The following is a 13,521-nucleotide window of genomic DNA, read 5'->3' as shown; positions in this document are numbered from 1 at the left end:
TTTCCCTGAGATTCAGCTTTCTCTTCCTTACAGTGCAGAGGTTAATGTCTCCCCTTGGTACATATCTTGTAGATTTCTTTTTTCAGATTAAATGAGATAATGTATATAACACAAATTGCAAACTTTAGAGTTCCATAAGAATGTTAGTTACTATGACCATGAAGCAAAACTATGGTTCACATAGGAACCAATGTTTGGTTACCAATGGGTAACTAAAAGCTACCAAAACAATTAACCTTATTTCTTATGACCTTTGTAAATCAATTCTTCATATATAGCATATGACAAGCTTATATCAAAATGACTTTAATTATTATTTCGGATTTATACCAGATCATCATTCATATTTCTTATAAGTTTTAAGCAAATGTGAAAATGATTACAAAATCCAAGAGAACAAAGAGTTTACCTGTCAAGTTGAAATTTGGTGCAACTGTGCTGTCAGCTAGAGTAAACCATATCAGCCCAAGACTCATACACACTGCAGCAGACACATCTGCAATATTGTAACGCTTTCCTATATAAAACAACAGTTTATAAATATCAGATATTCCCATTTTATACATATATACTTAATATAGTTTTATGTTTTGAATTTAATAAGGTCTTCCACATAAATCCTTACATATATTATCATGGCTCTTCAAGGCTATGTCCATGGAATATGAGATCTGCTACGCCTTTACCAAGCAGGCCAAGCAAAGGCATCCATGTCTCCCCATCAAGTGCCACCCTAAGTTCATAGATATTTATCAGCAGAGGATTAGCTACTATTTGATGAATTCCACTGGATATAACAACTTAGAAATTTGTTTATGAAGACTTTGAGGAGTTGGAATGGAATAATAAGTCCATGAAGTATTGCACTGAATAAAGTAGAGCAGCTAGCCACTTTTTCAAAGATCACTATAAAATCAGAAAGTAAGACTTGTAGCTTGAATTCAGCCACAAGGTGTGTGATCTTGGGAAGCCATAACTTTTCCATTAAGAGGAAGTTTAACACAACTTTAAGCATTTAATAAATGCGATAAATTGATGTGAGATTTCAACTCTACTATCATCCACATCCACATTAATACAAAGGGACTCTGGAAACTAAGGTATAAATATATCTTCAAATATTTTCCAGTAGGTTAACACTAAAAATGTTCTAAATAGCATAGGATGGACTTCCCTGTTTATCACTATACTTAACAAATATTTCTAGAGAAAAACTAGTGATATGCAACATTCAATAGACGTGTACTGAATACCCATTTGATGTAAAACAATGAATTCATTCAAAGGTTTACTGGTTTTGGCTTGTAACTACCAGATAACCATTGAAATTCCCTTCTAGTGTTGAATTTCTGTGATTTTGTGTTGAGAATAAGTAAAACAAAGTTCTCTTTCTCAAGTTTGCAATCTAGCTGCTGGAAGAATTGAATTTTCAATGAATTTAATTGGGAGGGGGAGGGGCACTTTACTAGCAAGGGCATTTTTGAACTCGAAAGAAAACTACACAAACACATGTATGTTTTTATGGTTCTACCAGCCAGTCAGTTGTAGAGATTAGTGGAGTGATGATTTAGGCAGTGTGACTAATAAAATATTCAAGTCCCATAGAGTCACTAAGATTCCAGTTATATGAGATATAGTTACATGATGTATTTTAATAACAAATTTTTTAATTGCTCAAAGATCACCTATGTTTTAATATTTACATGCTAACACTGATGTGTTAGATAAGAAAAATAAATTTATGAGTTTGTTCACTGACAAAACATCGAGTATTAGTGATTTTATCTCATTTAATCAGTCAACAAACATTGATTAACCATAACCTGCTTATTAAAGCACTGTGGTAGATACTAGGAAGGTAGAAAATTTAGGTTAAATTTAATTCCTAACTTCAAGAAGGAAACTCTCTAACAGGGGTTAAGACACAAAGTACATAACTATTATATTCAGCATTTTAAGAAAAGTTCATCAGAGTTACAAAACAAATACATATATATAAAAGGTTAGATGATCATTACCACTTAGGAGAATGAGAGAAGGCTGTTATATCATGAACATAGTGTCAAATTCTTTATTATTTATGTCTCAGCATTTGGGGGTAAGTCACAAGGAAATGTGGGTATTATCTACATTTTCACTTATAAATTATTTTTCCAGAAGTTAAAGTTATTGTAAAAAGTAAACCTTTATAAAAAGCATACTTAATATATAATTATCTTAAAATAGATTATTCTTAGGATTTTTATCTGAAACAAAGAGTGCCTTAAATTTCTTTTTGCTAGTATTTTCTTTTTAAACTCTTATTTCCATGTACAGTTCTATAGGGACCAAATTGAGTCAAAAAAATAAGCTTAAGGAAAAAACAGTTGTGTTTGAGTTAATTCTTTACTTAAGTGTGCAACTTGTCTCTTTCCAGCATTTAGAAAGAGGCACCAATGAGAGTGGATTAGTGGGGAGCACCAGATAAATAAGGTTTATATAATCACTTCATTATTTTGCTGTAGTGTGGTGAATTCCAAAAGGAAATAGAAATATATTTTGTACTTTCATATACTTCTCCACTTGATTAGGACAGATAAAACACTTTTGGCTATATCTAGTTTCCTTTAACTGAAAGAGTAGAGGGCTCTCCTTGTGTCTTCTCTTTTTAATATCAATTTTAAACAATATAAATTAATATAATACTGTATTGAAATACATTATATACAATGTAGGAATAAAATTGAATTGAAGAAAATGAAAGAAATTCTCCTAAATTTCAATTCTGAACTATTCTCATTTGTTTGGTGATTGGCTTTCCTCATCAAAGTCTGTTTTATATATAATCAAAAAAAAAAAACTAAAATTTGGAGATTAAAGATGAATACAAATTGTTTCAAATAATTTAATAAAAAACAAATTTTTATTTTTTAATTAAATATGTGTTTATTAAAAACACAAAACCTAAGAGTTTTATAAATTTAGGGAAAATGGAAAAAATCCTGATACTTGAACTGCATGCATCCAGGTTAAATACTTCAAAAGACATGTCAAATACTTCAGGAACAAGATACATAATTGTATTTTGTTTTGAAAATTATGCCCTTTTTGTAATATACCACTCATCATTTAAAAATTAGAAATGGACATTTTCCATTTTTTAATGGAAACTAAATGCTTTTTTCTAATGTCAGATGCTATTTAAAAAAAAAAAACTTTAATGGACAATCTTTAATTAGCTCTAAGGAATATTAAAAATCAATCATTACCTTGAATAAAAACTCCTCCTAGCATAACTGGAATCAATTTACAGCACTTGAAGATGACTTGGGTGGGGTAATTCAGGTAGCCTAGGGAAGTGTTTGACAAACCCATAGTACCCACGGTTAGAAAAGCTATTATCATATAGGTTTTTCCTGGTATCCTGTGAAATACAATTAACATTAAAATGAAGATTGGGGACCAAATTAATAATGAGACAACTCAAGATGTATTCACAAAAGGGAAATAATTTAGTAAATAATTTTTGAATTTTTGCCTAGCAATGCTAAAAAAAAAAATCATTTTTTTTTTTTTTAAAGTTTAAAATTATGACCTTACTATCTTTGAATCATTTTATGGAAGTATGCTGGGAAAATAATAATTCTGACTTTTAAAATGATGAAACATTTATGAAAAATTTACATTTTCACTGATGTACTTTAAATTTTATTTACTATTTTCTACAGATATATAAATCATATGAGAAGATACAGAAAAAAAATTACCTTACTAAAGTCACTAAAATTTATTTTGCTGTGGAGTGGTTTATGTAATACCAAATAATCACTTTAATATTTAACTTTTAAATTTCAATTAGGATTATTGTAGATATAGTCTATATATCTACTTAAGTGTGCAATTTGTCTCTTTCCAGAGTACATTTCTGTCAACAATTAATAAATGTAGAATTAGAACATCTTTGATTTACACATTTAAATTTGCTTTATCTTTGGCAAACAACACCTAGAAAACAAAAGTATTTTCCAGTCAAAATTATTTATTGATTTAATTTACTTTCATAAATTCCTAATTCTTGGGAAGATAGTGTTTTATTGAAACTTATAAAAAGTCTATTGATTTTTAAAATTTTCTTTATTAAAGAATACATGATCTTCTGTTGTGTAATAATTACAAGCTGAAAATATAAAATACAATCTGTTTTTAATTATACAGGCCAAAAGAAGTTTGGTGTAGGAGAATAAATAAATTGCTTAGTTATTAAATCTATTTTACAAATATTTTAACTTCATTAAATATTTAACTATTTAAAAAAATAGAGTGCTCTGATTTCCTCTCTTCCTTGCTTCTAATTTCAGCCTTTGGTCGAAGTGCTGAAAAATAAAATAGTTCAAAAAGGGGATAAAAAGAAAGTTAAAAGAAAGCAAAAGGATGTAACATTCATAAATAACACAGAATAGCATCAGCTTTAATAAAAAATGAAAAAAAAATCTAAAATTGTACACATTTTTAGTTTAAAAATACCCAAAGAGATGCTGTAATTTAGGAGCTATCTGTGTTTTAATCATAAATCCACTTTTGGAGGATTTTATACTTTGGTCATAAAATATACCTTGAATAGATATTTAATGAAAATTTTTAGTTCAGTATCACACTTATCTACATTATAAATTAGTTTATTTAGTTTACAAATTCTTCTCTTTCACAGAGTACCATATTTATTTACTTGTAGTTGAATTACAAAATCAAATACTCTTATTTTAAAATATTAAAAAATAATATGCATAATTGTATAATGTATAATTGGATAATGTATTTACTTAAAGTTTATGGAAGTTAAGTCTTGAAATTCTTGAAATGAAAGTCTTTATAAGTCTAAAATTAGCTACAGTAGTTCTTTTGGCAACTTGTGTTAAAATTTGAGTTAATACAATTTTCATCTTCTACATATCATGTTTCACTTAATGAAATTGCACCAGCTACCTTTTCATGAGCAACCAGGAAGCCAGTGGCTTTTAAACATCTTCAAAATATTTCTAATAGCATCTCTATCTAATTCTCTGTGAGAATTTTGTCTTATCCTTTGGCAAAAAAATAAATAAATAAAACAACACCCCGGGGTTCTACAAAATCAGCAATTCAAAAGAGAGGAAATAATTGCAACTATCACAGCAATGTATCTGTAATATGATTCTATTTACCAACTTCCAATCAACCTAAACAATATATTGGAGCTTAGGAATTTTAGAAATGGAACCAACAATAAACACTAGTAGCCTGAAGAATTTTGATAATCATTACTATAATTCATCTCCTATCATGATAATTAAACAAAGCAGATTATTGGAAGAAAAAATTAATGAAAAAAACTACTCTCCTAAATAATAAGTACTGTGATGTTGGCAGTTATATTAGCAACAAAGTTTTGTTTTTATTTTAAAATCAGATATTTTAATCAATTTTAGTAGCCAGAATTTATGTACTGATTGTCAAATAATAATAATGATTGTTATATAGATGTATTCTAGCCTTCTCAATATACAAATATACACATTTAAATATAAAGATATATAATGACAGAAAATATCAGAGAACATGTATTTCCAATATTTCACAAACTTGAGACTACTAGAAGTCATATATCTTATAAACTATTTACCAATATTACTTAACAGAATTTTATAAGTTTTTTTTTCAATCCAGTTGCCTTTGTTAAAAACAAGATGCAGAAAAAAAAATCTTACTAAACTAAAATTTCTTTTGTTGTGGGGTATGAATATGAAAAAAAATTGAGTCAAATACATTTTAATAAACATTGTGAAAAATGAGGATGATATTCCATGTCATCATTTTATTATTATACTATGTACTTCAGTTTGTGACTCTGCACTTTACTGAAACTTTTACCCACAAATAAAATTTTATTGAAATAGATAATGTCTATTTAAGATAAAAAACCTTTGACTGTTATTTTGTTTTTAAGAAAGTAAGACAATTAGGAGTACAACCTGTATTTTTATATTCATTAGAAGTATGCAACTACAAATTTTTTTATTTCCCAGATAATTTCTGTGAGCATTACTTGAAGAATAAATATTTTTAAAAGTAAGATGATAGAATTTAAACAGAGGTTAATTAGTGATGAAAAGTAGGGAGTTAAAAGTCCAACTGTTAGAATTTAAGAAACTGATAATTGTTTTGAAAATTTTGTCGTATCAAATATAATCTTTATGTGTAAAATGTCTAGAAGACTAATTGAACCAAATTCAAATCTTATCCACAATTTAATTATTAAAAAAGAAATCATACCTTCTCCTTTTGTCCTGAATAAGTTGAAGTTCTATTAGTCCAAATATGGAATAAAACCCAAATTGAACTAAAGTAAGGTACCAGCCAAAGGGCTTAAATCCTTCCACTGAGAATATCAATTCCTGTCAAAAAATTTATGAAATTATTTAAGATCAAATATTATTACTTACAAATAATTAAACACTATTAACTCGAGACACAACATTTAAAAGGCAGAGTCAAAGAAAATGAATAACAACATCGAATAAATGAGAACATAATTAGACACAGGTAAGTCAGAATGAGCCTAATCAAACACGGAACCTGAAAGCTATTCGACAGAAGACAGCAGTAATAATGTAAGAAGCTACTCTCCACAAAACTGATTTTAAATGATATATAGGTAAATCCTCAGTAAAACAGAAGAAAAAATAGCAGGTGTTTCATTCTTCCCCCTAAAATTTAATATTATATAATTATTGCAATTGAAAGGATTGCCAAAATGACAATTAAAGGCTAGTTTATTCCAACATTCCCAAGACACTGACTGAATAGATAGCATGGTTTATTAGAATATAAGTGTGAGCTCAAGCTTATGTATATATTATACTTCTCTATAAAAGAATTCAGTTGGTTGAACTAAATGATTGCTAAGATGTATCTTAATGATCATGAATTCTATAAAATCTAATTGACCTGAATCCCAATAATTTAGAACTGGAATATTTTAGATATGGAACAAAATTTAGTTGGCTTTTACAAATATTAGCATACTAATCAACTTAATAGCATAAATAATTCCCTTCGGAATAGGAATGCTTAACCAGCTTAAGGAAGATATTTTAAAACACTTTTGAAGCACATGATATATACACAACAAATTTACTGATTAGTCATGTCTCCTCTTGTCATCCAGACAGTTACCATAACAAAATTAAAAATAATTTTCTTTAAAACAATCTTATAATTCAAATTTCTTAAATCAGACTGACCTAACCATAATTTGTCTGAATTGGGAGATTTGTATGTTCATGACTCACTCTATAAGAGTGGGATTTTGTAGTTGAAAATGAGCTTAGCAAATGTGAATCTTCACAGCTATAAATGTACTCAACAAATAAGTAACTATGCTTGAAATAATAATAATAAAAAAAAAAAAACCCAGAAATCAAATAAGGCTACTAAGAATTTTTTTGCTTAAAACTTTTAAAAAAAAGCAATAATATACTGAATTATACATTTGCTGATTATCATGAAAAAAAATTTAAAGTGTCTCTTGGCATTATATCAAAAAGGAACTATTAATTCCTTTGTACATATCAATCTGTAAACTGCCTTGCTTGCTTTTAGGTAAAAGAAAACAAAATGTACGGTTTGGCATTTAACATAAAATATGACTGGTACGATGTGTAACTAATCTATCAGATTTTTCATTGCCAAAGGTCTAGACTTTTACTATAAATGAAATCTAATACCATATTTTTATATTACAACTATTTTCATAGGAATATGGATTTAAAAAATAATTATGACAAAAATGAGTCAAATTATAATGACCTTTTAAAATAACTTTTGTTGATTTCTGTACATGCTACTTTAAAGGATTAAAAGGAAGATAATTACTTTTTATTTCTATTTGTTACTTAAATGTTTCCTTAAGAAAATTATTCAAATCACTGATTCCTGTTCTTCTGCAATAATGATGACACAATTCCCCATTATGTAAAAATATCGTAGATGAATTTAACAAACATCCATAAAAAAACAACAAGCTATTCATATAACTTCATATATAAAAATATATATAATTATAGCAGTCTTTTACATTTCAATTTTAATCAAAACCACCACTGGTAAAATTCCCATATTGGTAAATTTTAGTAAGTACTTGTAATGTAAGAAATGCTTTTAAAAACAGATTCTGGATGAGGCAGGTAAATGAACTTTTCAAAGAGGATTATTTAATGATACTCATTATACTTCTTAAGATATTTCAATATGGTAAAATTATTATGTATAAATATTAAAAATTTTAAGAAGGATTTAATAAACTTTTGGGACTGATATGACACACATCCTGTCTTTGTGCATTGCATGGACTTGTTGGCTAATTTCCTTTGGCCATCACCTATGAAATCATCTTTTGTCTTTCAAAACTACTCAACCTTCTACAAGAATCCTTTCCTGACTACTCCCACTTCCCCCATCTATTAGTATCTCCTCCCATTTACTTTGCATTTATTTTGGATATGCTTATTTGTAAACAGTTCTTCCCTAACAGACAGGGTAGAGACTATTTTTCTGTTGTTTGTGTAACTCCAAAGATGAACACACTGATTGTAAAAGCTGGCCCTTATGCTTAGGATTCTCCTCTGCTGGATCAATATGCAGGTCAAAACCTACTACACTGTCCTAAGCCCTCTTCACTTCTCCCACTATAAGATTTCACTTGAGCTCATCACTTCCTGTGGATTTAATTATCATCATTCTGCTAATGATTCTCAAATGTATTTATCCAGCTCCTAACCACTCTGCTGATCTTTACTCTTCCATCTCCAACTATTAGACATCTTAACTGAATATTCTGTAGACATCTTAAATTGAAAATGTCAAAAGCTAAACTCATTATCTTTTCCCCCAAACCCTCTTCATTTTCCTTTCCAAACTTCTCTATTATTACAGATACAAGGTTCACAAACTAGATGTCATTTTTGATTCTCTCACACCTCCATATACATGTTGCCAAGACCTACTGATTTTAAAGATTTCTCAAATATTCATTCCCCTGTCCCTCCTCTAACATTGCCATCATCATCTCACACCTGGATCATTTCATAGTCTGATTGATAAGTTTGTCACAGTCCATCCTTCACATAGCTGTCAAAGTGATTTTCCAAAAGTGCAGGCACTATCACGTCATTCTACTCAATAAATTTCAATGGATCCTTATTACCTCCAGAATCAAATATAAAAGTCTGTTTATTTTTCAAGATGTATAAGAACTAGTGGCCACCCTCTCCATTCCCCATCTTTCCAATCTTTTTATACCTAACACTCCCAGTACTCTTCAACCCAAAGACATTGACCTCCTTCTTGTTCCTTGAAAAGATTTGTCTTTTGGATATAGACATTTTCAAGGGCTGTCTGTCATGCCTGAAATGTTCTCCTCCTTCATTTTTACCTTCTGGCTTCCCTTGTCTCAGCTAAAATCCCCCTTCTACAGGTAGTTTTTCAAAATCCTCTTAATTCCAGTGTCTTCCTTCTGTTGATTTATTTCTTATTAATTCTGTATATACTTTGTTTGAATGAGCTTTCCCATTAGATCATGAGCTTTTTATGGGGTTTGTCTTTTGCCTTTCCTTTTAGTCCTCTGGTTTAGCACAGCATAGTGCCAGGCACTATTAAGTAGGCTCTTAATAAATATTTATTAATTGGATGGCTTGTTAGTTGATAATATTAATCTTGAGATTATTCAGGACACAAATAATGATCTCCTTAGTTACATTTACTTTAAACTTTTTTCCACACTTCCAAAGAAAATTTTAAATTTGTAATTCAAATAATTTATTAGAATCTAATTTTATAACTTTTTCTATCACTAATAAGAATCTGTAAATTACTGCCCAGATTTTTGTGAAAATCATAATGTTCCTCTACTTGAGTTGCAGAATTAACTTTATCTTTGTAGAGATAGCAGGAAAATTGATATAAAAAGTAAATTTTATAAAACTTTTACCTACTTAAAATTTAGGATTTACTAAGTCAGCCAAATAGTGTTATACACACATAAATATGCATGTATACATGTATATTTAAGTACTATTGCATAAGAACAAATACCATTAATAAAAAAGAAAATAAATGAAAATGGGATTATTTTTTCTTTACCTGCAAATATCCATAGATTAAGTAAAATACAAATACTCCTGTAACACATATGAAAAACTGAGTGGGTTTGTTAAATTTGCTGAGATTTATGCCAAGTACTACAACATCATCTATTGACTTGATGTGGGGTGACATAGTTTGGGCTTTGGAAGAGACACTGATGGAAATATATTTCCTGGAGTTGTTGAATTTCAGATCCATTGTTCTTAGTTCGATGCATTCAGTGCTTATGAAGCTACCTTCCTTATTTTTGATCTCTTTCTTAGAATGTTGACCAAAGTCCTAGAGAAAGAGACAAAAAAGAGATATGTGAAATTCAAATCTCATTTATCTTACATTAAACACTGCATTTTAAAATTATACAAACTGATCTCACTCATTCTCAATATAAAAGTATTTATTTACCTTATATAACTGTCAAAATATGTATGCCTATGATCATAATTCATCTTCTCCTGTTTAAGATGATGGTAAAGTCACAATATAAACAGCCTGTTTTATACTCATTTCCACAGCGACAAACTAATAGTTAATACTAAATTACTATCTTAATCCTAGGGTTATACATTTTAGAGAGTTTATAATATACATAAATATAAAAGTCATATTTTCACCATTACGTCAAAATAACATTCATGTTATAAAATACATTGTTTCCTATGTTAGTTTATTTCAAAATAATGAATTAAAAATCATATTTTTATTTTGAGGCAACCCTTTTAAAAATAAAAATATTTACCTAGTTTTTACATGTAAAGTTTCAAAGACTGTACAAAGAATATGGAATATAACTTTTGCCGTTGTATATTCATATAACTATTTCTAAACAAACATTTTTTAAAATAGCACAACGATCTATTAGATTTCCATGAATGATTTTTTGTTAACTCCCTCAATGATTAGCACCAGAGAGAATCCTAGAAAACCTACTTTTGATAAATACTACCTGTGTGACCCTGGACAAGTCATTTACTCCAAAAATCCTCAGTTTCCTTATTTGTAAAATGGGGATAATAATGCCTATAGTACTGTCTCATAGGGTTGTTGTGAAATTCAAATCAGATAGGGTATTTAAATGTCTGAAGTTGTTATCTTTATTACTGATTTTTTAAATTGCTTTAAAAAGAACATTGGATTGTAGCACAGTGTCCAGCAAGTTATTATTTGATAATAATAATTACACTAAATTTTAAGGGAAATTGTTATGGGCCAGAATTTAAGACAAGGTGCTAAGTCACTGGAATTAATAGAGACAATGCTTATGTACTTAGTTCACACTTTTAGAGTTCACACCTTTAAGAGAGTTCACACACCTTTGGAGTTCACACCTTTGGGAGAGCACACACATTGGTTCAAACATTAGAGTTCACACCTTTAGGAGAGGATATATAAAGAGGAGCTCCCACAAGCCCAGGAGAGACTTTTGGGAGATTCACAAGTCAGCATTCAGTGGAGGAGATTCACAAGTCACAGCTCCCACAAGCCCACTCTCTTGGAGGAGGAGTCAGATCCATTCGATATTCCACCATTGTGCTGGTTGGAGGCTTTGGATTCAGAGGGAGCTGGAGGCGGAAGCTGGCAGAGGCAAAGGACAAGTGACAGGAGCTCTCAGAACCAAGGAGAGAGATAGGCATCTAAGAAAGCTAACCAGGACCAAGGAAGGACACAAGACTTGAAAAGGAAACAATAAAGGATTGGACTTTAACATTGACTGCATCTGACTGTGATTATTACTCTGAACTGAAACTAAGGCTGCCTCCAGAAGCACCCCCAGACACCTGCTACCAGAAAATGATTATATTTTAGAGAAGAGAACATTACAGGCAATGGAAAAAAAATGCATATGCTGATTAAAGTTTTTTTAGTCATGTCTACCAATGGAACTGACAAAAAACCCAACCCATCCCCAATTGCTCTTACTTTTGTAAGCGTATTAGAGGACTAGCTGAGCAGGACAGAGTCTGTTTATAGTCAAATACTTTTTTTAAAGAATCTTTTCATGCATTAATTTAACTTGATACTCTAAAAGTGCTTTCTTTATTTAATGTTCAACTAGCAGCTATGCCTCTGGAGAAACTTTCATTCATACTTAGAAAGAAACCTTAAGACAGAAGAAGGTAACTATAGCTAAATGGAAGAATGGCTTATATGTCAGACTTTAAAAGTAATTGGCAACGATAGTCTTTATCAAGTGTTCAAGGCAATAAGAAACATTATTTAATAGTCTATTTTGTTACCTAGGCTTGAGGGAATCATGGTGATTGTATATAAAAGGTTGATGCAGTTTATGTAGCAAATTGTATTATACTGAATGATTTGAGTAAAACTCTATTAAAAAATGTGGAAAATTATCTTAAAAAATCAATCTATAAGCAATAATTGGTAACATTATATACAAATAGATGAAAATAAGTATGATTAAAAATTAAAGAAGCATCATGCCCATATATTATAAGCATTTTGCCAAGGAAACCTGAAAGGCTTAACGCACAGCAATTACCAAATAGTAACATTAAAAAAATGAATCTGACTTTATTTAAAATGGGACATGTCTGGTTACCAATATGGTAGTAATTTTGGAACTATCTTTGCATAGTTATTAAATCATCAGCTAATTAGGGCAAATGTCAAAATTAAGAACACATTAAAGAATAATAAAGATGAAAAGAGTGTTAAAGTGAAGTAGCTTCCAGTCAATTTCAAATGAGACATTAACTTTGAAAAATGGAAAAAATATAATGACAATAACTATGCTTATAAACTATTTCACAGAGATATTTAATAAATATAAAAGAATCATAATGTGAAGGTCAAAAGAGTTCTAAGAGTTATAAAGTGACAGAAATGACAAGTGCTAAAATAATGTCATAAAACATGACTGATGTAAGAATCATTTCCAAATCAGATGTCTATGTACAGACCCTAAATATTTTAATCATTTAATCCATTCAGATTCCATTTTGTGTACAATAATAATGAAATGCTTTCAGCTGGTCAATCAATAAACATTAATAAAGTGACTATTATGTGCTAAGGAATTCTGCTCAGTTGTAGGGATACGAACAAAGGCAAAAGATAATTCCTACTCTTAAGGAGTTCCTAGTTTAGTGGGGAAGACAATATTCAAACAACTGTGTGCAAATAAGCAAAAAACAAAAAAACAAAACCTAAATACCAAAGGTTAAGTTTGAGACAATAAATCCAGAGAAGATAATAGAATGAAGGGGGATTGGGAAAGACTTGCTGTGGGGGTATTATGTTACCTGGGACTTAAATGAAGCCTGGATGCAGAGATGAGGACAGCCAGTGAAGATCCCTGGAGTCAGGAGATAATACAAGGAACTAGAAGGGGAAGAGTGTCACTGT

The 13,521-nt window shown here is 29.7% G+C and overlaps 1 protein-coding gene across 8 annotated transcripts in view; it reads right to left on the bottom strand.

The window, feature by feature from the left end:
• The window catches only part of SLC35B3 (solute carrier family 35 member B3), a 50,408-nt gene that overhangs the window by 25,517 nt on the left and 11,370 nt on the right, over positions 1–13,521 (bottom strand). For 7 of the 8 annotated variants that reach the window (XR_004231024.1, XM_012541660.3, XM_023496347.2 and 4 more), the window contains exons 2-5: positions 10,156–10,437; positions 6,289–6,410; positions 3,249–3,403; positions 410–517 (exon numbers count right to left, since the gene is read on the bottom strand). Coding sequence is in view for 7 of the 8 variants with exons in the window: in XM_023496347.2 (XP_023352115.1) it covers positions 410–517; positions 3,249–3,403; positions 6,289–6,410; positions 10,156–10,437 (667 nt within the window). In the remaining variant the exon portion in view is untranslated. Of the gene's footprint in view, positions 1–409; positions 518–3,248; positions 3,404–6,288; positions 6,411–10,155; positions 10,438–11,468; positions 11,502–13,521 lie in introns of those variants that run through there. The other variant, XM_023496349.2, reaches the window with a different exon arrangement.

This window comes from Sarcophilus harrisii, chromosome 1 (assembly GCF_902635505.1).
Source record: "Sarcophilus harrisii chromosome 1, mSarHar1.11, whole genome shotgun sequence".
In the NCBI taxonomy this organism is placed as follows: domain Eukaryota; kingdom Metazoa; phylum Chordata; class Mammalia; order Dasyuromorphia; family Dasyuridae; genus Sarcophilus; species Sarcophilus harrisii.
This window is presented reverse-complemented; position numbering and strand designations above follow the sequence as displayed.